The sequence below is a fragment of the Dromiciops gliroides genome, chromosome 4 (genome assembly GCF_019393635.1).
Source record: "Dromiciops gliroides isolate mDroGli1 chromosome 4, mDroGli1.pri, whole genome shotgun sequence".
Taxonomy (NCBI): Eukaryota; Metazoa; Chordata; class Mammalia; order Microbiotheria; family Microbiotheriidae; genus Dromiciops; species Dromiciops gliroides.
In genome coordinates, this window is record NC_057864.1 from 408,897,166 (window position 1) to 408,924,143 (window position 26,978).

Sequence of the window (26,978 nt, forward strand, 5' to 3'; positions counted from 1 at the left end):
CAAGTAACTTCCTAATTTAAAAGTCCTTCAAGACATTTCATTGGGACTAAAGATCCTTCAAAATATCTCTCCAATCTCACATTCTAAGCTACTTTTAGACCATTATCTTGAACAAAGCCTCTAATTCAGCTAGCCTGGCATATAAAACTTTGCCCAAATAATTTACTCATTTCTACCTCTATACTTCTATGTTGTGCTTCAGTCTACATCTATACAAATCCTATCTATTCTTTAAGTCTCATTCTTTTTTTTTTTTTTTTTTTTTTTGGTGAGGCAATGGGGGTTAAGTGGTTTGCCCAGGGTCACACAGCTAGTAAGTGTCAAGGGTCTGAGGCCGGATTTGAACTCAGGTCCTCCTGAATCCAGGGCCAGTGCCTTATCCACTGTGCCACCTAGCTGCCCCTTTAAGTCTCATTCTTAGTTCCAATTTCTCCATTAAGCTGTCTCCAACAATTCTACCTTGAAGTGGTCTATCTACTCTGAAGTCCTGGAAATCTTTAGATCTTCTTTGGCACCTACTTGTCCATCACTTTATACTGTTACATTTTCCTGTTTACATGGCTTATGTCCCCAGTTAGACTATAAGTTCCATGAGGATAAAGAACAAGTTATCTACTTATTTTCTACCTTCTAAAACAGGTTCATTGCTCAATAAATTACTATCTGATGATTTCCAAGCTCATTTGTTCAATGGAAAAACTGAAGTAAGGTGCAAACACATTGACTGGAACACTTGTGGTATACTAATGGTAAGACACTAACAAATGCCAACCATGGCTGAATTGTCATCTACATCATTGAAGGAAATGTGTGTGTGTATATATACATACATACATACATATATATATACACACACACATATATATGCATACACACACATATATATACACACACACATACATATTGTAAGAATATTTTAGCTAACTAGGGCATAATTTGGGGGGGAATAATCTGTGGGTGACTAATCTGGGGACTTTTGACTGGCTGGCTATCTGACTGCTATTAATTTAATATGGGTCATTTAAAAATTTCTCCACACTGCTCCCAAGTTGATAAGCAAAAGATTAAGAAGCCTCTTAATTAAATAATCAAAGCAGAATTTATTTATAAAAATAAATGTAAATGATAAGGGTTAAGAAATGCAAATTATACAACCTGTCTACTTTTAATATAATAAGGGACATTGCCACCTCTCGCCTTACGGTATGTTCCAGTTTTCTCTAACTTTCACTCTTTCGCTCCAACTTCACTTTCACTGCTCTGCTCCTTTCTTCTAACTCCAAGCCCCTTTCACTTTGTCGACCCCCCCCCCCCCCCCCCCCCCCGTCTAACTTTCCTCTCCGTACTGCCTCACTGAACCCTGGTGTTTCTCCCTCACTGACCTCTCCTTCAGTTCTCCTAGTGGTCCAGTGTCCCTGCTTTGTCTGTTCTCCCTTCCTGTCTTCTTCATCTTCTCGCCTCCTTGCATGTCCTAGTCCTCCAGCATCCCCCCTTTTTCCTTGCTCTTAGCCTTTTCTCTGTCTCTGTCAGCCCCTCTATTTACACAGACTCAGTCTCCTTAGCGTCCTTCTAGTCCTCCAGCGCCCACCCCGCCCCCTTCACTGTCTCACTAGCTTTGTATATGTGTTCCTTCTCTCCCCTCAAACCTCAGGCTCTCTGTGCCCCCACACAGGCCACGTTAATCCACAGGCCACACCAGGGCTGTGCCCAGCAGGGCTCGAGGGGCCCATACCCTCTACTGTGTGCCTGGGACATCTGCAGGGGCTATGCTAGCGTCTGGCAGGACAAGCCTGGGATCTTCAGGGCGGCTCCCCTCAGGGTGTAGGGAACTGGACTTTTTTCACCCCAGCCGTCTGACCTGGCATCCTGAAAAGCCTAAGGCTTTTAATCTCACCCCAAAGGCAGGGGCCCCAAATCAAAATAAATTTTGTGTGTGTGTGTGTGTGTGTGTGTGTGTGTGCGTGCGCGCGCGTGTGTAGAGGGGGGGCAAGGGAGGGAGAAAGAGGGGGGTAGAGAGACACAGAGAGAGTTCATTGATGTCACTGACCTTTTGGAGTATTCAGATATTACATCCCTTAAGTCAGGACTTCTTAATCTTTTTCCAATCATGACCCCTTTTTGCCTGAGAAATTTTTAGGTGACCCCAGGTACATATGTATATAAAACAGGTATATATAACTTTTTACTGTCTCCAAATTTTCATGATCTCCACATTCACTAATGCGACCCCATATGGAGTCATGATTCACAGTTTAAGAAGCTTTGCTTTAAGCACAGAGGACATATTATTGAACACCATAGAGAGATTTCAATTTTACATGTGGGGAATTATGAAATTTCTAAGCAAAATGGCTTCCTGCTACAAAAACAAGATCAATCAAGGAACACTATTTGAAAATCCCAGCACTAGAAAACTGCATCCATATATTAGAACATACTAAAATCATAAACTATAATGGAAAACTGATAGATGACAAATAATATCTTTAATGTGAAATAACACTGTCCAGAGAGAATAAAAATTACACTAGTTGAAGAATCATGATTTGTTGATTTATCTCATTTTAACGGTATAGTCATCTGGGCTGGGGTTTTTTTTCTTTTTAAATTTTGGGCATTGGAGGGGCTCTTGTCCAACGTGTATCTGACCAAGAATCCCCTGTATAATACCACTGACAAGTGATCATGCAAGCTTTTGCTTGCTGAATTTTAACAACAAGGAACCCACCCCAAGACATCTATCCCACTCTGGGCAAGGTTCTAACTACTGGGAAATTTTTCCTAACATTGAGACATATCTAATTCTTGAGAACTCCCTCCCATTCCCCCTTCCTCTGCTTTCTAGAAACAGGCAGAACAAGTGTAATCCTTCTTCCCTACAGCAACTCTCCAAATAACTTAAAAACAACTTTCTTGTCTTAGATATTTTCCAATTTTTCTTTTCAAATAACCCCCACAGAAGCAGTATGTACAAGCCCAACATAAGCTTATTCAGTATTACTAAGAGATTGCTTTTGACGATTATATTTTCATACATATATGACTTAGGTCCTCAATAAGAATGTTATGTTTTCATGAGCAAGCAGGCAGCAGCTTGTCCTCACTTCTGTCAAAATTATGAAAACTCCAGAAAACACTTGTCTCTCATTATATTTAAATAAATAGGAAAGATAAGTATTTCAAATTCTGAGAATTTTTTTTTCCTTTTTGGAAGAAGTAATGGGGAATCCACTAATCTATCTAATTTGGATATGTATGAGTTATAATTCAGAAAAATCAGCCGACAGATTTCTTAAGAGATGGCATTTTAATATACAATGACCAGACTAGCTCTACCCACAAATCCCTCCAGTCCCCATGAGCCTACTTGATCGCCACTTACATTTTCAACTTCACCAGAGGCTTTGAGCCCCAATTCAAAACCTAGGAGAGAAAACATAAGAAATCCTGGATACCTAGACTTATCATCATCATTGTCACTGTGTATCCTGCTCTCATATTGTGCCCTTTCACCGATAACTGGGCTATTATTTTGTTCCTTGTGACCAAGCCCCAATCTTGTACTTTTAGTTCAAATACCCAAATCCTGTCTTTCTCCTTGTACATGAAACCCACCTTCGCTTCTCTATCAAACAGGACAGGAATGAGAATCAGACCTGTAATGTCAATGTATAGGAATTCTCATGTGAGGAAACTTTCTACTAGTCTAGATTGGTACCTTCTCTGCAACTTAAAGTCTTACTGAGAGGTTAAGGAGCTTCCTTGGGTCATATAGCTAGTATTAAGTATCAGAGATGGGACAAACTCCAATCTTCCTAGTTATCTGTGCTATCCTTCTGTCAAACACCTCAGTCATTTAAGAATTAAGGTCCTGGGGCAGCTAGGTGGCACAGTGGATAGAGCACTGGCCCTGGAGTCAGGAGGACCTGAGTTCAAATCTGGCCTCAGACACTTAACACTTACTAGCAGTGTGACCCTAGTCAAGTCACTTAACCCCAATTGCCCAATTGCCTCACCAAAAAAAAAAAAAAAAAAGAATTAAGGTCTTACCTTGTACATCAGTCAGCCTATGACTACATTACTCTTCAGCTCCAGTCCTTAGGTTGTGGTCCCTGACTTTACTAATAAAACCACTTACTTTCCCCCACCACGTTGGAAAATTCTCTAGAACTTATCTACTATGTAAAATGAATTTCTCTTGCTTCTTCCAAGTCTCAGTTGATATCCCACCTTCTTTGGCCGGCCTTCTAGGCCCCTCTGAGATTACCGCCAATAGATTATCTTGTATGTATGTAGTTACTTATGTTTTCTCTCCCATTAGAGTATGAGCTTCTTGAGACCAGGGACTTTTTTTGCCTGTCTTCCTAGCCCCAGTTCTCAGCACAGTGAATGGCACCTAGGAAGTGCTAAATACTTTCTTGCATTCTGTATTGGCAGAGGGGATCCCCAAACCCACAAAATCACAGACTGTGAATGTGCCGTGTATACAGAACTGACTGCCCTAAGATGACAAAGACGTGTGCTTGACAGGCTTTTAAAGCCAGAGCAGCCTTTAGGATTCATTCTCTTCATTTTGTTTAGCAAGTCATCATCAAAGCTGGGACGATCACTCCTTGTTTGGAGCTCTCTCCTGTAGACCACACTGTGACTTAGATGAACCCTTTGATGATAGGGAGAGCTATAATTGCCAGGTCCAGGTCTTTCATTTACTAGGGCACAGTTTACAAACTCAAGAGAATTATTATACAAATATGAGAAAGAACATAGGTTCTTAGAACTGGATGAGAACTTCGGTCAATTCATTTTATAGCTGGGGAATGTGAGCCTCGGGAAGGCTGAGACTTGCTTAGCACCAAGCAGGGAGTAAAATCTGTTATTTCTTTGGATGGAATAACTCCTGATATGGTAACTCCATCTACCAACCTAGACCTCAACCCATCTATGACTTTGCAGGTAAGTTTTAGGGATTTCTCTAAGGTACTTTGCAACTGGGTGATTTTCTCCAAGTCAGGGGTGATAGAAAATATCAGAGGCAGGATTGGAACCCAGATCTTTATGGTTCTAAATCCAGTATTGAGTCCATTATGCCATACTGACCCTAAAGGAACTATAGGTATTGGAATCAAAGGCCCTACACTGATGAGACAATATAACCTGAAATCAGCTCTGAGGGATTGCAGAGGGCAGCAGTTTAGGTCAGACTAAGAAACATTTAATGACCAAGTATTTACTGCACACCCACTCTTTACTCAGCACTGTACACCTCTTCATCCCAATTTACAATACTTGTCTTTCACACAACCCTTTGTATAGGCTTTAATGAGCTTTTATACTAAGAAGATTAAAAGGAAAAAGAATAAAAAAACACCACCACAGAAACACATTTACCCTGATTCTAATGTCATTTTCCAGCTAAACCATCCCGGGAATCCTCCTCTGATGTTCTTCCAAGGATGTATTTTTCAAAATTCAATTTTATTTTATCTTTAGGTTCTAATTCTCTCTCTTCATCCTCCCTCCCACCTCAACCCCCCACCCCTACCCCAGGGATGTGTTTTTAAGGTCAGTAGTGATCATTTTGAACAATCTAATTCAAAAGTCAAAGGGAAATTGTTCCAAAAGCCAAAAATGTGTGTGTGTGTGTGTGTGTGTGTGTGTAAAATGTTTTTGAGAAAATATGGTGGGGTAGAGGCTAAAACACTGAACTTCAAGTCCCAAATTTAAAAACTACCTAAGTACTTATTAGCCATGTAACTATAGATAGTCCAGAGATTAAAAGTCCAGATCCAAGCCAGAGGTTACAACCATGACACTCCATATAAGATGATAAGCACCTGAGAGAGGTATGACACAAAGTATTATGAGAGGTCTGTGGGGGAGAGGATTTCTGACTGGAGTAGATGGAATGGAAATACGTGGAATCAAGTATGAGTAGTAACAACAAGGAGTCCCATCCATAACTACTAAATTTTAACCTAGCCTGTTTTTATCTGGAAGAGTTATTTTCTCTACATTCTAATATTCTGGATGTTATAAAAATAAATCTACCCCATTACTGACTTCAACTCAAGGTAGAGCTACATGTTATGTTTGAAATCAGTGTCCAAGAAGAACACTCCTAGAAACCTAAGGTCAACATTATTATTTGCCAGAATAATAATAAAAAAAAAAAGAAATTAGTACTGAATCCATCTGGAAAGCAATAGTAGTTACACAAACTATTGTCTACCCAAAGGCATGACAAACAGAAACTAAAGCAAGGTCCTTTAATCATTCGCATCCCTAAAGCCATAAAAATACATACTCTAATCTAATCCTAACTGTGGCAATCAATTCTTTTAGCTATGGTCCCACCCCAGTACATCTGACAGTACATGATAATTGATTAATCAAACAACTAAGCACACAAGTCTGTTTCTGTCTGTAGATGATTCTTGGCACTGAAAGGACACATGAATTACACGTTAAAAAGGGATAGTTTTTCATGAAGAACTATAAAAGAAATTGAAAAAGGGAATGCAGATCTCTGCTTTTTGCATGCTCATACAAAGAATATACTGAGCTAGGACTGGTCTGGCTTGTCAATTGATTCATTGCAGATAGATAGGGTACGAAGATTGTGTTGCATATACAATCCTAGCACATGCATGTGATAGGAGCTCAATAAGTATCCAGTGAATCAATTAATCCAAATAGTTCCCCTAACCCATCCAGTACCTGGAGGATCAGGGATTAGGGGATACCTGCTCTAGGACCCCTCCTCCTTTTTCTCTCAGTCTACCCACCAATCTAGATCCCAGAAGAATACCACTGTTTCTCTCCTTTCTTCCCAACACCATGAGCCCCATCCCATGATTCCCATCCCATATATTTTATGATATGGCCGCAGTGGAAAACTTATTAGTGATTCCTTGAATAAGACCTGGAAATTCCAATTTCTGTGTCCAAGTTCTGGCTGCTGCTGAGAATTTTCTCTTGCTCCCAGCTCCATTCTTTTTCTATCTATTGGAATTACATCCGTCTTTTAAAATTTGATTCAAAGGCTACGTCTTCCATGAAATATTCCTTTATTCACCCCCTGAGGGCAAAATTATTTCTCATTTATCTCTGAATCTCTTCTGATAGTTCCGCTCATGTCTTACAGATGTATTGGCATGTGATCATAGTTAAAAACTGATTGCTATAGTTAGGATTAGAGTATATACATATATACTCTATTTAATGTTTGTATGGGGCCAACCCTGTGACTTAATTTATGTGTGGAAATCCCTAGGTAAGAACTCTATCCATCCATGTGGATCAGCAGCTCTTTTGAAACAACATCTTAGAGAGTTGCCTTAAACAAAAAAAGGATAAATGACTTATCCAACTATGGTCACCTAAGCCAATTATATGTCAGAGGCAGGACATGAGCCCAGGTCTTTCTGACCAGTTTGGCTAGAACGCAGAGTGCATGATGGGGATTAATGGGAGATCAGGCTGGAAAGGTATGGGTGGAAGTGTTTAAATGCCGGGATAAGGATACCATATTTTATTTTACAGGCAATAAAGAGCCCTGATGTCTATAGATTATATAAGGCCTCTAACTCTAAGTCATCTTGTCCCTTTAAATGCCATCTTGAGAGTGCATTAGCAATTCATTTCAACAAATATTTATTTATGCACGAACTACCATATGTGCTCAACTCCATGAAAAGCACTATGGGAATAAAAAAGCAGAATATAACTGATTACTGCCATCCTGATCATAGTACTGTTATGATCTGACATGTATGTGCATGAAATGGTAAAACAGCAATTAAATCTACATATAATTAAATGTCAAAATGAATATAAACAAATGCTGAGATCTATGGTACACCTTGTTCCCTATTAGTGTGAATAATGAATCCCCTGAAGCAGATGCATGTATCTGAATTTGCACCATTTGAAGTTATAATTATATAGACTACAGAAATTTATTTCAGCACAATGGATGTATACAATTTGAATTCGAATAATACCACAACCTTATTGTATTCATTATTCACCCTAATCAGGACCTAGCTATATAGACAATACATTAAGTCCTAATCAGAAAAGAGGAAAGAATGATGTATGGACAATATAAGGAGTATATAAGTAGTACGGACCTTAAAAAGTTCAATCCTAATAGGGAAGGGGAGTCAAGATAAGTCACCACATATTTATTGAGTGCCTACTATGTATTAGACACTGTGTTAAAGGGAGGGGATAAAGATATATCCCCCACCCCAGTCTGTAAGAAAGGTTTTATGGAGTAAGACTAGCTTTGAAAGATAGATTGGACTTGGATATTAGTGGAGAGGAAGGAAAGGGGATTACTATAAAATGAGAAAGTTGGGGGCAGCTAGGCGGCATAGTGGATAAAGCACTGGCCCTGGATTCAGGAGGACCTGAGTTCAAATCTGGCCTCAAGCACTTGACATTTACTAGCTTTGTGACCTTGGGTAAGTCACTTAAGGCTCATTGCCCTGCCAAAAAAACAAAACAAAAACAAAAAAAAATGAACAAGTAAAATGAGAAAGTTGAACTAGATGGCTGGTGCTATTGTATTTTCTAACTCTAAACCATTATCTTTTGAAGGCACTGAGAATATATGTGAGCATAACCTAATTAACTAAACTAAGAAATTACTTAATCTTGTGGCTAAAGAAAAGACCACATAGCTAGAATGGAGGGGGTACCATGGGGGAGCAGAAGGAGATATTGTGGCATAGATAAAGTAAAGCCAGATTAGGAAGAAGTTTGAATGCAGGGATGAACAGCAGAGAAGAGACAGGCAATGTTCTACAATAAAAGTATCTCTTGTGTCTAACTGCGGTGGGGGGGGGGGGTGAGGATGAACTCTAACAGTAAAAAGATAAAATTCTCCACCTAAGATTGGATATAATAGACCCAGCCGTTAGAGTATGTCAAAGCAACATAGTAGCAAATCAACTGTTTGGAGTCAGGAAGACCTTGGTTCAAACCCTTCCTTAGACACTTACTGATAAATCATAGGTAAACCTCTCTACAGCCCAGATACCTTATTTGTAAAATGAAGGAGTTGGATGGACCTCTAAGATTTCTTCTAACTTTAACATCCCCCAAACTTGTAGTTTTTTCATTCAAGCCTTATTCAGTCTACTTTCCACACAACTGCTCTTCTCTGGTATTGCCTTATATAAAAAGGCTGAATGGGAATGCATGACTCTTTAACACCTCCCCCATTCCCAGCCTTCCCTCACAATATTCACTCTCTAATCTTACTCATCACTTGCTTTCATTTGTTCCCTCATGATATTCTTTCTAGCTTTTTAATATTAATAGGATTGCCTAAAGATTTTCTAAACCAAAAATCAGGACATAATATCTGACAATATTGTGATGCCTCAGCTATCTTGAAATTGGGACTGTCTTGGAAAATTCAAGACATATGGTTGCCCTACCTATGAATATAAAATGAGTAGCTCAGTAAGTGGATTCTAGACTTTGAAAGATGATTAATGTGCTCAGTATGACTGAATAAGGAAACTGATATGAGGTCATATAATCTGTGATCTTTCTGTGTCTGTATATTAAGCTGCAATTATAACAAAGTAAAGATGGGTATAGAAGCATATTTCTTATATTATTACTCCGTAGCTAGTGTTATATGTAGCATCAATGAATAGAGCAATTTTACATCTTAAAAACCACAAATATAAGTTAGTACTGTGACTAGAAGGGTGAGGAGCTACTTACAAGGTGGAAAATAATAAATTCATATGGAAAATATGGTATAGGGAATGCCTATATTTATCTGAAAGTTAGCATTTTTAAATGTTTTCTAAAGAAAATTAGTTAACTAGTAAATATCTGCTTTGGAAGTTGCACTCTTGAAGAGTAATTAGAAAGCATTACAAAATTCAAAACAGGTCTACACAATAAGAGATAAAATATAATATTTTGGGGAAAATCATCTGCATATTTTTGTCATGAAGTATAGCTATGTTAATGTAATAGCATGTTTTTTAAAATCATGTTTATGAATTGGATTGAAAGTCATCATCACAATGAAAAAAATCTCAAGTTGATAGCAAAACATTTACCAACTGAGAGAATAGTTGGCCACTCTATCTTTACTAAATTCTTTACTTTGATAATAAGGATCATGATCCCAAAAGGGTATTTTCTTATTTCATGATTGTGCATCCATAGCCATCATGATCTGAAATAAGAACATCAAGGAGGAAATGGCTCTTCTAGTTTACTGATTACTACTGAATTTAAATTAATATTTTTTAAGGAAATTCAAGTGCTCTCCTGATAGCATCATGGTATGTGATTAGTTGAATCATATGGCTAGAAAGGACTTGGGAGACACCATATGGTTTAGACTCCATTGGGCAGGTGGAGAATGTCTAAACCATCTGGGCCATGTGGTTATTATTTTTTCTCCAGCATGATAATCTCAAATGCTAATTTGGGGGAAAGAAGATGACTTCACTGATTTAACTGCCTGAAGCTGTTGGTAAGTCTGACTTTCCTATCTTTTGCATTAAAGAAACTATGAGTATCGATAGTGAAAATTTTTCCATAATATTTTTGTCTATTCTAAAGAATAGAACAAATCATAATTTCATGCTTTCTAACAAACTTCTCTTGTTAGCATAGTATACTGAAAAGAAAACTGAACTGGGAGTCAGAGAAACCTAGCTTAAATCTTGACTCTAAAATTTATTACCTTTATGATGAGTATGACAGTCTGGCTTCAGTTTGCTCATGTGCAAAATTATGATGATGACTTAGATAATCTCTAAAGTCCTTTTTAAATCTAAATTCAATGATACTGTGAATCATATAAAAACTTGGTGCCTCAGTTTATTCAGCAGTAAAAGGAGAGATCTGAATTATACAGTGACAGGAGAAGAGAAAGAGGAATCGCTAAATTAATATTCCATGGACTAAATCCTATGTTCCCTTTTAAGTAAATCAATATATTGTGGGTAGTAGTGAAGGTAGGTAGATAATATAAAGGAAGGTAATCCAACTTAAGAGAAGAGAGGAGAGAGAAGGAAGTTGGAGATGTATGCTCATACCATCTAGAATATCTCAACCAGTGTGGGGGGGAAGTGGGGGTATTGTTATAGGAGAGTAGGGTAAGGGTCGTGGTAGAACTGGGATAGAAGAAGTGGGATGGGGGGAATGGAAAGCAGGTTTCTTCTTAGAAATAGGAAATGAAAGAGTTGTTGGAAGCTGTTGACTAGAACATTTGGGTAAAGGTTGTGACGAAAATTTGTGGCCTTATAATGAGTTTTGTCTGAGGTTAATGGGCACAATAAGGGACCACCTTCTCTTAGCAGGGACTTGGACCAGATGGCCCCAGGAAGCTTTTCAGCCCAGGGGAGAAGATATTTTGTCCCTAAGATTTCTTCCTCCAAAGACAGTATTGGAGACATAGATCCAGAGACTGGATATATCTTCTGAGGGAGAAATATGACCTTATAATGGGTAAGCAATCATGGTAGAGGCAGGGGATGGGTCTGCCTAGGTCTCCTGAAATAGACTCCAAAACTGAAGCCCAACAAACTTTCTTTCTTCCTTCATGAATACATATTTCTTGGAGTTTCACCGAGCAGAAAGTCTCCAAAACAAATAAAATATATGAATAAGTGGATAACTAAATAAACAAGAAGGGAGAAATGAGAAGAGATCTACATATTCACCAATAAAGAACAGAGGTAGAAAGACGAACCCAAGTTTTCCAGTACTCCGAAGCTCTATTTCTTATGGTAGACATTATGAAAATGAAGGAGGAATGTGCAAATGGAGACTTTGGAAAAGGGTGCTATAAAAGGATACGACTATGAGGTAGGATGTTGGACAGGGTAGGGATGATTTTGAAAGACTCGCTTCTCTGCATAGGGAAGGAATGAGCCAAAAGGGGGAGAAGATTGATAAACAAACAGAAAGATAAACAATTTAAGAAAATTGAAGGAACTTGGTATAGGGAGGAAAACAGAAGTCAAAAGAGCATTTGGGAATTGACAAGCATCAAATTATTTTAAGCAAAACTAAACACAGTATCAAAGTGCTGACTCAAGAAGAAGGGGAAGGGAATATGCATTTATATAGATAGCACTAGGGGCAGCTAGGTGGCGCAGTGGATAGAGCACAGGCCCTGGAGTCAGGAGTACCTGAGTTCAAATCCGGCCTCAGACACTTGACACTTACTAGCTGTGTGACTCTGGGCAAGTCACTTAACCCCAATTGCCTCACTAAAATAAAATAAAATAAAATAAAAAATAAAAAATATATGTAGATAGCACTTACTGTGTGCCATGCACCATGCTAAGTGCTTTTTAAAAATATTAATCTAATTTCATCCTCACAACAATCCTGTGAGATAAATGTTCTTAGTAACTCTATTTTGCAATTGAGGAAAGTGAGGCAAACAGAGGGTAAATGATTTGCCCAGGGTCACAAAGCTAGGTAGTGTCTGAAGTCAGATTGGAACTCAGCTCTTCCTGACTCCAAGTCCAGGGCTCTGTCCACAGCTTCACTGTACCTAGCTACCCCTAGAAAGGGAATAAAAATCAACACAAAAGAAATTAGGGGGCAGCTAGGTGGCACAGTGGATAGAGCATGGGCCCTGGAGTCAGGAGAACCTCGGTTCAAATCCGGCCTCAGACACTTGACACTTACTAGCTGTGTGACCCTGGGCAAGTCACTTAACCCCAACTGCCTCACCAAAAAAAAAAAGAAAGAAAGAAAGAAAGAAAGAAAGAAAGAAAGAAAGAAAGAAAGAAAGAAAGAAAGAAAGAAAGAAAGAAAGAAAGAAAGAAAGAAAGAAAGAAAGAAAGAAAGAAAGAAAGAAAGAAAGAAAAAAGAAATTAGGGAAAACACAAACCTAATAATTGTAAGCCTAAGTATGAATGAATTAAACAATATGATTTAAGAATATAAAATGGAAGAATGGATAAGAAAGCAAGTCTCAATAATTTGCTACATACAAAAAATGCATCTGTAAATTTTTTAAAAAACATACAGAAAGAAAATTGTGGAACAAAATTTCCTGGGTGGGAATAATTTTTTAAAGGCAGGATTTCCAATCATGCTAAGACAAAGTAAAAATAAAGAATTTGTGTTGACAAGGAAGACAGAGAAATTGTTATACTTTAAGTCACTATAAAGAATGAAACAGTATCATTATTAAAGCTATATCAGCCAGAAGTCATAGCACATATATTCAAAAAGAGAAAAAATTAAATGAATTGCAAAAAATTCATAGATAGTAATATAAATATAGAAGGCTCTAATGTTCCTCTATTAGTATTGGCTAAATATAATATAGAGATAAACAAAAAAAGGAAAATATAGAATTCAATAAACTGTTGAAGAAATTAGATTTGAAAGAAATGGAATGTATATAGTTTTGATCATATGATACCATTGGGAAAAAATAGAATATATGCTAAGGTACAAATAAATACTTGATAGATAAATGTAAAAAAGCAAAAAGAGTAAACATCATTTATATACCATAATTAAATAGGAATAGTAATTAATATAGATATACAAGTAAAAGAAATAGTCCTAAATGAAGATTTAACAATGATAATGAATAGGTCAAAGTACAAATCCAAGAAGCAATTAACAACTAGCTGTTTAAAAGAGAATATTAGTGATAAGACAATCTACCAAAATTTGGGAGATATAGATAAATTAGTCCTCAGATAAAACTATTTCTTAGAATATGAACATTAACAAAATAGAATATAAGAGCTCCTTAATGAATTAAGCAAGTTGTTTTTGAAAATTGGAGAAGTAATAAAGTTAGAATAAGTACAAAATAATAAATCTTAGAAATTGGAGGGAAACAGATAAAATGGAAAATAAAAAAGAATATAAAAATAATAATCAAAAACTAAAAAGCTGATATTCTGAAAGCACTACAAAATAACCTTTAACAAAAAAAAAAAGAGAATGGACATTCAAATTATTTAAGTAAAATCTAACGAGGTAAATTTCCAGCAGAGAAGAAATTAATTAATTATCAGCAACTATTATAAATATTTATATGCCAGAAAAACTGAGAATTTAAAGAAAATGAATGACTGCCCAAGAAAATATTAAAATTAACAAATAATAGAGATGTTAAATGACCCAATATTAGAATGAGAAATTAAATAAGCCATAAAGTAACTACCAAGGGAGGCAGGGGAAATCCATAAGGATTTACAGATGAATTCTCTCAAATATTTAAAGAGCATTTAATGCCTATGCTTTATAATTAATTTATTTGCAAAGATTGAGAAAGAAGGCATTCTGCCAAACTTCTTTTATGAGATAAAGTCTAAACAAAGGAGGGATAAAGACAATAAGGAGAATTATAGATCAATTCCACTAATAAATGTTGATGAAAAATTTTTAAACAATCCTAGCAAAAAGTCACAGCAATATATCCAAAAAATCATAAATTATGACTGAGTTGGAATACCAGAAAAACAAAGATATTCCAATGTTAGTAAAACAATAAAATTAACCATATTAAAACCAGAAATAACCCAAATCACACAATTATTTCAACAGATTAAAAAAAACCACTGACAAAATATAACACTTGTTTATGCTAAAAAACATACAAACAGAGACAGCTTTAAATAAAAAGTCTTTCTCAAACCAATGCTAATATCATTTTCAATGGAGAAATATGAATAGCATTCCTGGTAAATATAAAGGTAAAGGGAGGATATTCTTTCACTATACTGTTATTTGCCTTAGTTGTAGAAATCATAATGACAGCAATAAGACAAGAAAAAGAAATTAAAGATACATCCTTTAGCAATTAAGTCATGCCTATTTATAGATAACACAATAAATTAATTATATATTCAAAAAAATTAGCAAAGAAATTGACAGTTTCATTCATGCAGCATTATACAAAATAAATACACAAAAATCACCAGGATTTCTATGCTGCAATAACAAAAACCAGGAGGAGACAAGAAAAGAAATTCTTTCCAAAATAACTGTAAAATACTTATAATATCTGGGAGTCAGCTCACCAAGTGATATTCAAAAATTACCTAAATAAAATTATAAAATCAATTTTGCAGAAATACAAGAAGTCATAAAAATTGGAATGATACTTTTCAGAAACAGTTGAACCCAATACAAAGAAAATGATTCTACTATTTATATTAATTTACAGACTCAGTGCTCTACGAATCAGACTAGAAAAATGTTACTTTATAGACAGATATAACAGTCTCATTTATTTTGATGAATAATATCTCTAGCATCTCCGGGAAGATCATAAAAAAACAGAGATGAAAATGAATAGTACATCCAGAACTCACATTATATTATTAAACAGTAATCATAAAAGTAAATTACTATGGGTTAAAAAAATAGAAGAGTAGACCTAAAATAGACCAGATTAGCAGAAAAAAGAAACAATCAAACCCAATAGTCCAGTGCTTAACAGACACAAGGACGTAAACTATTTGGGGAAGAACTCTTCATTTGGCAGGAATGTCTGGAAATATTTTAAAGCACTTTTATAAAAAGTTGTTTTATAAAAGTATTTTATACCCTTCGCCATGAATTCCTAATGGATATGTTACTTAAATATAAAAGTTCACATCATTTTATAAAATATAGAGAAAAGCTGAGGCAGCTAGAAGGCACAGTGGATAGAGCACCGGCCCTGGATTCAGGAGTACCTGAGTTCAAATCCGGCCTCAGACTCTTGACACTTACTAGCTGTGTGACCCTGGGCAAGTCACTTAACCCCAATTGCCTCACCAAAAAAAAAAAAAAATTAGAGAAAAGCTAAAAGGGTACCTTTCACAATTACGAAGACTCAGGATTCTTGTTTTTAGTTTTTTTGCAGGGCAATGAGGGTTAAGTGACTTACCCAGGGTCACTCAGCTAGTAAGTGTGTCAAGTGTCTGAGGCCGGATTTGAACTCAGGTCCTCCTGAATCCAGGGCCGGTGCTTTATCCACTGCGCCGCCTAGCTGCCCCCAAGACTCAAGATTCTTAACCAAATGAGGGATCAAGAAGATTATGAAGTAGATGATTTCATTTGTATAAAATAGAAAAACATATTCAGGAACAAAATCAATGTGGTTAGAATAGGAAGCAAAATTGCTGTTTGGAGAAAATATTTTTATGAAGTACCTGAAAAAAGTCTGCTATCCAAGATATATATGGAATTGCACAAATATATAAGATAAAGAACCATTTCTCATTTAAAAAGAAATCAATGATACAAACCAACAGCTCTCAGAAGAACTGCAAAGATTGCTGAAAATCACAAAATTGTGAATTAAAACTATGACCTTTTACCTCACATTCAACAAAGTGGCTAAGATTACAATAGAAATTGTCAGAGTTGGAAAGACAGAGATAGGCACACTACAAGCATGTTGGTAGAGCAGTGCATTGGTCCAACAATTCTGGAATAAAATATGAGAGATTCAGGAAAATATGAGATGATCTGTATGAATTGATGCACAGTAAAATAAGCAGAAGAAAATATGCAATGACCATAACATAAATTGGAAGACTAAAAAGACAAAGCTGAACCTTGAGCTATTATAGTGCCCACGTATGACCTCTGAGAAGGGATAAAAAAACAAAAACAAAAACGTATTTCTGTACTTTTACTAGAGAGGCAAGGCACTATGAATAAGAAATGTTATCTACCCTATCTGACATGAGCACTAGAGTCTGCTCAGTGGGTGAATTAGAATTTTTTGAGATGTGCCAAGCACTGTGCTAATCACTGGTAATACAGAGAAAGACAAAGAGAGTCCCTGCTTTTGAGGAACTCACAGTTTAATGGGAGAGACAACATGCAAGCAAATATGTTTAAACAACATAAAAATAGGACAAATTGGGGATAATTTTAGAAGGAAGGCACTAGTATTAAGGGGTATCAGAAGAAGCGTCTTTGTTCTTTCTTTTTTTTTTTTTTTCAGAAAAAAGCTTCTTGCAGAACATGGGACTTTAGCAGAGACCTGAAAGGAGCCAGGTAAGCTAGGAGATGGAAATGAAAAGGCAGAGAGAGCATTCTAGGTCTGGGGGACCGTCAGTGAAAATGTATAGAGTATTGTATGTGAGGAGCATCATGAAAGCCAGTAATATTCAGAAATGACTATAATGCAAAAACAAGGCATCCATAAAAATTTTAAAGAAATGATGGTTTCTAAGGTCCTTTCCAACTCTAAATTCTGTGATCCTGTGACCTTTGTTTTTTTTTTTTTTTTACAAATGTGATTTCAGCATAGAGTTTTGCTTCTAGTGAGTATTGAATAAATGTCTGGTGATTAAAAAGAATTATGATGTGTTTAGTAAACAAACCAACCCAGATGAGGTTCCCAACTTTTTTGTGTGATGATGAAGCTATTTAAAAAAAAATTTCTCCAAAGCCTTTAAGTCACCAGGGGCAACCCTGAGTGAAGTCCCTGAGAGAAAGATAGGACATTTGGCCTGTTTATGCTACCCTCCCCACTGGAAACCCTGGCACATGAAGGATAGTGAGTTATGGTGATGACAAGTAGCTTGGAGATGTACCAGGTCAGATTTCAAAATCCACTAGTAAAGCGTTGTAAGATATGGCTTTCTACATTGCAACACATCTTTCCTGGCCTGCCATCTCCTGACCTGGTATTCCAATCCACTTCTAGGCTGCGAGGTGGCACAATGGATAGTGTTGGGCATGGAGTCAGCAAGATCTGAATTAAAATTTGGCCTCAGACATTTACTTAACCCTGTTTGCCTTCATTTCCTCATCTGTAAAATGAGCTGGAAAAGGAAATGGAAAAACATTCCAGTCTCTTTGCCAAGAAAACCCCAAGAGGGGTCACAAAGAGTTGGACAGGACTGAAAATGACGAAACAACAACAAGGTCAGAATAATTCAGGTAAGATGAAATTGAATTTACCCTAAAAATATCTCCACAATTTACACAGCACACTCCTGTCCTCCACATGTAACTTCGTGGCTATATATGCTTTTAAATTAAATTAAATTTTTAATTACCAAGAAAATATTTCCATTTCATTTAAAAGAAGGGAAAAGAAGAAGAAAAACCCTCAGAACAAATATGTACAATTAAGCAAAATAAACATGTATAAAAATGTCTGTCCCATCCTGGATACTGAGTGAGAAGGTGAACAGCATTCTTAATTTAGAATCATGTTTGATCACTGCATTAGTCTTTCAAAGTTGCTTATTTCTCTAATGCTAGTGTAATTTCACACATGATTCTCTAGATTCTATTTACTTCATTTTACAAGTCTTTCCATTTTTTCCTTTTGTCATTTCTTACAAACCAACAGTATTCCATTACATTTACTTATTTATTTGTTTGTTTATTTGTTTGTTTGTTTGTTTATTTATTTATTGGTGAGGCAATTGGGGTTAAGTGACTTGCCCAGAGTCACACAACTAGTAAGTGTCAAGTGTCTGAGGCCAGATTTGAACTCAGGTCCTGCTGAATCCATGGCCTGTGCTTTATCCACTGCGCCACCTAGCTTCCCCATTCCATTACATTTATATACCATGAATTGTTTAAATTATTCAGACATTTCCCAACTGATGGACTTCACCTTAGTTTCTCATTCCTGCCACTACAAAAATAGTTTGTCAATATTGTTGTACTTTTTACCAGTGTGCCTCTTTCATCTCTTTAATACTTACAATTTCTGAGTTATGTACTAGTGCAAGGTATTAACCTGTCAACATTACTTTCATGGGGTAATGCATAATCTCACTTTTTTTTCATGTTGGAATTTATGACCTCATGGTAGCTGCCAAGAAAACCAAAGTAAAAAGATAGTGATCTCCTTATGACAAACTATTGAACATTCTGTCACTTAGAAAATCTGCTTAACCTTGGCACAAAATAAATCCTCATCTAAATACAAAGGATAAAACTTAATAATACCATTTAAAAAAATCAAATAGATCTTTCTAGCAGATTATAAGGGTCCCCTGATTACAATAAATATGTGGCCTTTCTCTCTGCCTTCCAATTAGAAATCACTTTGTTCCTATTATTGAAGAATAGCAGAATCATGCTATTCATTACCAAGCAATGTGATGACTTAAGAAAAATTAGGATTGGGCTCTGGGCAAACCTGATTAATGTTTTGGGTTTGGGCATTCTGAGCATGGCAATAATATATTTAAACAGGCAACACGAAATCCTTCTTGCCATGTCCAAATGGGTGTTACATGCATTATAAATTCAATTCAACAAACACTGACAAAAGACATACTATGAGTGAGGCAGGGAGTCAGCCTGGGGTTATGGATTAAGAACAGACCAAAGAATCAGAACTATCTCCGTTCATATGCTGTCTCAGACACATACTGGTTCTGTGACCCTGAGCAAATCATTTTCTATAGCAGTAAGTTCTAGAACAATTGCCAATATGCAGTCTTAAAATGTATTCCTTTATTGGGAACATTTTATGCCAATTGGGACTAAAAGTTGGGACTAAAAAAAAAAGAAAAGGCTAGGCTCTGGGGGTAAAAAGATGAATAGTTCCTGCCCTCAAAGAGTCATTCTACTGGAGAAGGAAGACCATCCTCCTCCCTTTCACCTTTTCAATTATCTTGCTGTACTCTCGAAATGGATTTGATTTCATCTCCATCACAATGCCTGGGGTTTTTTTTCTCACTTTCTCCCTAAACCCTCAAATTCTTTAGGTTTTCTCCCACCATTTTTTCTATTCATTCATTCTCTCTCTCTCTCTCTCTCTCTCTCTCTCTCTCTAGATATATATATATATATATATATATATATATATATATACATATATATATGGGAAGATGGGGGGGAGAAAGACACAGAGAGAGGCAGAGAGAGACAGAAACAGAGACAGAGACAGGAGGCAGAGTGGATAGCCAACCTTGGAGCCAGCAAGACTGGGGTCAAGTACTATGTATTGTTTGATCCTGAGCAAGTCATTTTCTTTTGGGGGGGGTGTATTGGGGGTTTTTTGGGGGAAGGCAATCAGTTTTAAGTGACTTGCACAGGGTCTCACAGCTGGTAAGTATCTGATGTCATATTTGAACTCAGGTCCTTCTAACTCCAGGCCTGGTACATCACCCACTGTGCCACCTAGCTTCCTCAGCAAGTCACTTTCTATGGCAGCTTTCTAAGTAGGTGAAATGTAGACAAGGTGCTGATAGAGAAAGTTCCTCACCGGGAATTAATTCCATATACGAATGAAATCACAAGTTCACTCCCTTTTCCTTCATATTCACTTATCAGCACATCTGTTGTACTTCCCCCAATAGAACATAAATTCCTTAAAGGCAAGGGATGTTTCGTTTTTTAGATCATCATGTAACACTGAGTCTTCTTCAACAGCCCCTCATTCTGGCAGATTAGGTCTGCTGAGAATGACTATCTTTCACCTTGGGAATGAAAAGCTTACCCTGAGGGGTGATTTTCACATTGCTGATCACAAACCTCTATCAGTTTACTCCCCAGTGATTATCTAGGTGATATCAGTTAATCAGCTTTTAAGTAGGGACATTTACTAAAATGATATCATAAAAACAATTGGTATAAACATCAGCTCCCCCCAAGAAAGACCCAAAAACCCTGATATGTACCCTCCCACAAGCACATAAAGAATCCAGGGGAAAGTGGGCTCAAACTTAGAGAACACATGCGGCAAAAGGTAACTTACAGTTCCTGCTTGACAGAAAATCCTTTTTTCCCTTCTTGGAGTCCTTATATTGTTTTTCTGAGATAGGTATATAGCTCTCTGCTGGGTCTGGAATTCCCGGTCCTTATCAAGTCTTGAAACAACTCTTTTTTTTTTACCCTGAATAGGCCAGGTTCTTTAAAGTTTCAATTCCCCAGAATATGTATTTCATCTTCTCTCAGGTCACAATCCAAGCATGATTTGTTATTGGTCCCATCTTTCTGAAGATAGTCAGCGGTGGAACAAATTTGTTGGGCTCCTTCTCCCACCTTGCTGCCCTCTGATTATGACTATAAGGGTTTGACTCCTTAAATTACTCCCCAGAGCTCAGTGGTTAAAGGAATCACCTTCTCTGATTATACACAGGCCCAGTGAAGCATCTCTTTCTTTCAATCAATCTTAAAACCTTTTTGTCAATAGGTGAAGGACAGGGAGGCTACTGAGAACACAGGAACAGCATTAGCTATGGCAGAAGAGTCAGATATGTGAGGTAAAAGAGATGAGAAAGTTAGAGATATTCCCTACGTTAGAAACACAAATAACAATACCATAGAAGAAAAAAAGTGAAGTCAAGAAGAAAAGGTTAAGAGAAAAAGATAGGGCAGCTAGGTGGTGCAGTGGATAGAGCACCGGCCCTGGATTCAGGAGTACCTGAGTTCAAATTCGGCCTCAGACACTTAACAATCACTAGCTGTGTGACCCTGGGCAAGTCACTTAACCCTAATTGCCTCAAAAAAAAAAAAAGAGAGAAAGATAATATAAGCTTGGGATACATTCCACTTGAGAAGATGGTGGCACATCCATGTGGATATTCAGAAGAAAGGGCTAAGTGATTATATTACCTATCATGTACTCATCCAGCCTAAATCATCTGGCCGCTAAACCTGATTTAAGAGCAGCTGGGAGGAAGCCTCAATGGTCTGCTGTTGACTTCAGGAAGAGGAAATGATTTTGATTCCTCTACTGCTCCACCCCTTGGAACATACTTAAAGAAGAGTTCTTTCCTTAAGTCCATTCCTTAAGCTATCTGGGTAGCCACAGAAAACATATTCCCCCCAAATTTTGGCCTAGAGCCCACCATGAAATTACCGAGACCACAGGAGAACCACTGGGTCAATTCAATTGCTGGCCTTTCTGTTGAGACCTCCTTCAAGGAGGCCAATTAGTGCCATTTTGATTGATGTGATGTGGTTATCTACTGTGGGGGTATCTACCATCAAAGGAGTTTTAAGATTGAATGAAATTGACCTGATTCATTCCTAGTAGGCAACCAGCTTCCATCAGAAGGGAATGCCTTTCAGAAAATCCCAAAACATAAATTAAACTTTAGGCCTAGAATCAGATGAGTAATTTTAATCTATTCTCCCTCTATCAATTAATTTCTTTCTTTTCTTCTTCTGGCTTCCTCCTCACCTCCTTTATTATCACTCCTCTCTATAAGACTGCGTCTAAGATTACAAAACTAGGATACCATAATGATAGAATTTTTACACTCATAGTTTATATCAATAATGTAGTTTTAGAGAAAAATAATCTCGAAAAACATCTCTTTCAAGCTGTTCAGTAATGAAATTGCAAATGTTTAGTGGTTAGAGTGCTGACTTGGAGTCAGGAATACCTGAGTTCAAATTCTCCCTCAGAAACTTACTAGCCATGGGATCCCGGGCAAATTATTTAACCCCCTCAGCCTCAGTTTCCCCATCTGTAAAAATGGGGATAATAGTAACATCTGCCTCTCTGTGTTGTCCTGAGGATCAGATGAGGTAATATTCACAAAATGCTTTGTAAACCTTGAAGAATTCTACTATATTAGTCATTATCATAGTCCCTGTGTCTAGTTGGAAATTTGTCAGTAATTATATCTCCCACTCCCATTCCCTTCCTCATAGCAAAAAACAAGTAGCTTCATCTTATATCCCTTTGCAAGGAGACATAAAGTGGCTGTAGCTTTATGATGTTCACCCAGCCCAGGACTGAAGCCAAAGCAAGGCTTTGCCCAGAAAAGATGGAAAGTTGCCTCTAGGCTGCCATCGTCTGTCATTCCTGAGGAGCACACCTCTGCCAACCTGCTGATAATTCACGAGTAATAGATGGGGCAAAGGTTCAGAGCACCGCTGTGGATCGTAACTGAGATTTTCTTGCTAAAAGAAGGTGATCTATGGGATTGGGGGAAGGGGAGCAGAGTGGTCCAAGCTTCCTCCTGACGTTAATATCGCCTATATCAAGCCCACTGGCTAAGTCATTCAGCTCATAAATCACATAAGCCATCACAGAACCGAAAGAGGGAGGGGAGAGATGGAGAGGGGACAGAAGGGGAGGGGGAAGAGATGGAACAACGCAGGAAGGCTTGCGTCAGAACAGTAGCCAATGTGGTCAGTGCTACTGAGCTGCTGGGGTGGGGGAGGGGAGGAGGAAGAAGGAACTGGCTCTCCTTTTTTTCCTCCTCCTCCTCCTCCTCCTCCCCCTCTCTTCCCTAGCACTTCCCTGATTGGGGATGAAAATGCTAAATGTACCACTCTGGCTCTTTGGTTTAGAGGCCCTGTGGAAAAAATACGTCAATGCCCCTGGAACAGATTCACAAGGGCCTTACCTTGGCTCAACCCTCTTGTTCTTAGTACCATAGTACTGTATGTAACAGCTGTCATTTTTTTTTTTTTGGTTTCGGTGATTTTTTTCCTCTTTGTGCATAACTGCTTTCTAGACTCAGGGTCTGGAGTATAGGGACATTTTTTTGGTTAGCACCACCATACCCCTCCCCTCTCTCCTCTATGAGGTGGTAGTGGCAGGGAGGGGGAGAAAAAATTACTTAAAGCAACCAACAAGGTTAACTAATCCACCAAGACAATTTCCATAACCTCTAATGTGAGAAATTAATGGATTTACATAATGAAGTGAGCAATTTCAATCTGAATACGAAGGTCTGGACCATATGGATTGATTTGCTAGGACAGGCACCAATTCTGTAGCCTGAAATATTCCAATGACAGTATAAATTCTCCTGCTGGTTTCCCCACTAAAAGATAATAGCTAGCATTTATATAGTGCCTACTATGCACCAGGATTATGCTAAATGCTTTACAAATATTATCTCATTTGAACTTCACAACAACCCTGGGAGGCAGGGGCTATTATTATAATCACTTTACAGTTAAGGAAACTGAGGCAGAAAGAGATGAAGTGAATCACTTAGGGTCACACAACTAGTAAGGACCTGAGGCTGGATTTGAACTCAGGTCTGTCTTCCTGACTCTAGGCCCAGTGATCTATCTGCTCAGCCACCTAGATGCCTCAATGCCATTCATTCACCTACTCATATCCAGTCAGTTGCCAAGTCTTGTTGCTTTTACATCTGAACATATCTGCCATTCACATACATCCACCATTTGAATTTAGACCCTCATTATCTCTTGACTGGCTAATTGAAGAGGCTTTCTAATTGGTCTACCTACCTCCGAGCTCTCTCTCTCTCCCTGTTGATTTGCCCTCTATAATGGTGTCCAATTGATATCCTTAAAGCACAGGCCTGGCCCTGTCACTCCTCTGCTCAAGAGACTTCTCTCTTTGGCCATTATGATCCTCCACAATCTGGCTCCACACTCTCTTCTAGGGCTACACTGATTTCATATTATCCTTCTGCTCCCTGTCATCTCCCCCCTAACACACACAGACTCTAAATTCCAGCTGAATTGGTCTACTTGTATTTCCATGTATAAGACATTCTATATTCTGCCCCTGTGCCTTGATACAAGATGTCTCCCAAGCCTGGAATGCTCTCAGTCAATAATAACAAGAATTTTTTTTTTTATAAATTAGAATTAGCTTTTAATATAGCTATAAAGATAGTGTGATATGGATATAAAGAAAGGAAAACGTTCTCTGCTCTCAAAGAATTCATATTCTAAGAGACATACTTCGCATCTGCCTCTTGGAATCACTAGTTACCCTTAAAATTCTATTAAAGTGTGACTTGAGCACAAGGTCCTTCCCAATTCCCCCCACATCCTGAATTTTTAGAACTCTTCTCAATCCCTGAAATAACTTTTTATTTATTTTGTATATGGTATGTATTTATTTATATGTGTCCATATTGTCCATCTCCTTTCCTTATCCCTCCTCCCCAAGTAGAATGTAAATTACTTGAAGGTAGGAATTGTTTCCATTTTTATCTTTGTATTTCTATCACTTGGCACAGTGGCTATCACTTAATTAATACTCAATAACTGCTCATTGAATTGATGGAATTCAATTCAGACCCCATTTCTATGAAAAAGATACATAGAAGGGGCAGCTAGGTGGCACAGTGGATAAAGCACTGGCCCTGGATTTAGGAGGACCTGAGTTCAAATTTGACTCATACACTTGACACTAGCTGTGTGACCATGGCAGGCAAGTCACTTAACCCTCATTGCCTCACCAAAAAAAAAAAAAAAAAAAGGAAAAAAAGATACGTAGATTTCCCCCATATTCAAGCATTTCACCCCTATTAATTAATTAATTCACATTTAGACTAGATCCTTCAGCTTCCTTCTGGGTACTCTCTGTCCCTGAATAAAGACTACTTGGGGATGAGAGATATCAGCCATTTCTATCTCCTAGAATTTGATTACCCTAGTTCCTCTGATGTGAATGTTGTCCCATGGGATCAGTGGAGAATCCAGAGCCCCAAACTTCTCCAATCAACTACTCAGATGATATTGTCTGCCTTAGCATGACCCCCAGGATCTTCTTCCCAGTCACTCAGTATAGAAAGACTCTGAGGATCAATACCTGAATGGAGACCCTTCCCCATTTCCACTCACCCCAGGAGCATTCTATTCCTCCTGACACATTCACTGAATTCATTCACTTCTCTCTCCAGCACCACCTTCCACTTATCTCACTCAATGACCTCTCCAGGCTCACAAACGTAACCAGGATCTCCCATCATCTGGATCAATAACATCAAAAGAACACATTGACACTCTTTAAATAGACCTGGGGGATAATTAATGATTGTGAACAGCTTCACCAAAACATCTGTGTGCTGTCCCCAGCCCCCACCCTTCCCCACTGTGTACCAGCAAGATAGTGGGCTTATATATTTTGCTATAATTATTTACTGCAAGAAGGAGAAGACATGGGCATTAAAGTGAATATTCAAAAGACATAGAGTCAATACAGTGCAGTATATAACACCCACGCTTGTAATGGGTACCCCATTAGGCAAACATACTTTACAGAGAGCTGTTACATATACATATATATGTATATATATACACACATATACATATAAATGCACACACACACATATATATGTATATGTATATTTATCCCTGACAGTAGGCAATATGGCTGATACTGGGAAGAATTAACATTATTGGGATTGAAATATCACTAACTAGAGTCACTAACAATAGACTAAAATGCCATTTACAACAAATTCTCATGTTATTCCAGGGCTTGATCACTACTGTGAAAAGGATTGAGCAGAGCAGTGCTATGTGGCATACAACTAAAATACCTCAATTAAGGAAAAGAATCATTCCACCAATACAGTTCTAAGAGCCCTGGATATTGTGTCAGAGAATCCTGGCTCTGCTAATTAATAACTGTGTGGTATCTGGAAAGGTATATAGGGCCTCAGGTGCTTCATCTGTAAATGGGCTGAGTTGAACTAAATGAACTATTGTGGTCCCTTTCAGATCTAAATCCCATGATCTTATTTGGTATAAACTTCATAACCAGTGGCATAGGGATGAATTTCTGAAAGCCAGATAAGGGGGGAGGGGATTGAGACTATGAAAAATGATTAAACATTAACTTAAGTAACATCAAACATATCATAAAATATAATTAAAGATCTGGGAGTTTTGCCACAGAGGGAGTGGAAAGCAGAAGAGAAACTAAGGTTAGAAAAAGGAAGGGAAGAAATTTGACCTGTGTTGAAGCAAAGATGTTGGGGGGAGGTTTATGGAGAGGAGAGCTGCCTATTTGCCTCAGTTTCCTCCTCTGTAAAATGAGCTGGAGAAGTAAATGGAAAACCACTCCATTGTCTTTGCCAAGGAAACCCCAAATGGGGATATGAAGAGTCAGACACAACTGAAACAACCGAACAACAACCAACCTATTTTTTAGGTCCTGCAAAAATCTTTTGCTAAAAAGACACAGGTTCATTCAATCCAAATTAGAAATCTAGCATCTTTGCCAATCCCCCTAAAAGAGATGAGGATTAGTTGGGGGGGGGGGGGCATCTGTGAACAGTTCCTTCTGATTCTTTACA

At 37.7% G+C, this 26,978-nt stretch overlaps 1 protein-coding gene across 4 annotated transcripts in view; it reads right to left on the minus strand.

Moving 5' to 3' along the window:
• Positions 1-26,978, minus strand: part of PDE10A (phosphodiesterase 10A) — an 887,116-nt gene that overhangs the window by 659,159 nt on the left and 200,979 nt on the right. Inside the window, exon 1 of one of the 4 annotated variants that reach the window (XM_044000219.1) lies at positions 25,519-25,597. The exons of the other annotated variants lie outside the window; for them this stretch is intronic. Within the exon in view, the coding sequence (XP_043856154.1) occupies positions 25,519-25,561 (43 nt within the window). The 5' untranslated portion in view covers positions 25,562-25,597. Of the gene's footprint in view, positions 1-25,518; positions 25,598-26,978 lie in introns of those variants that run through there. 4 annotated transcript variants of the gene reach the window in all.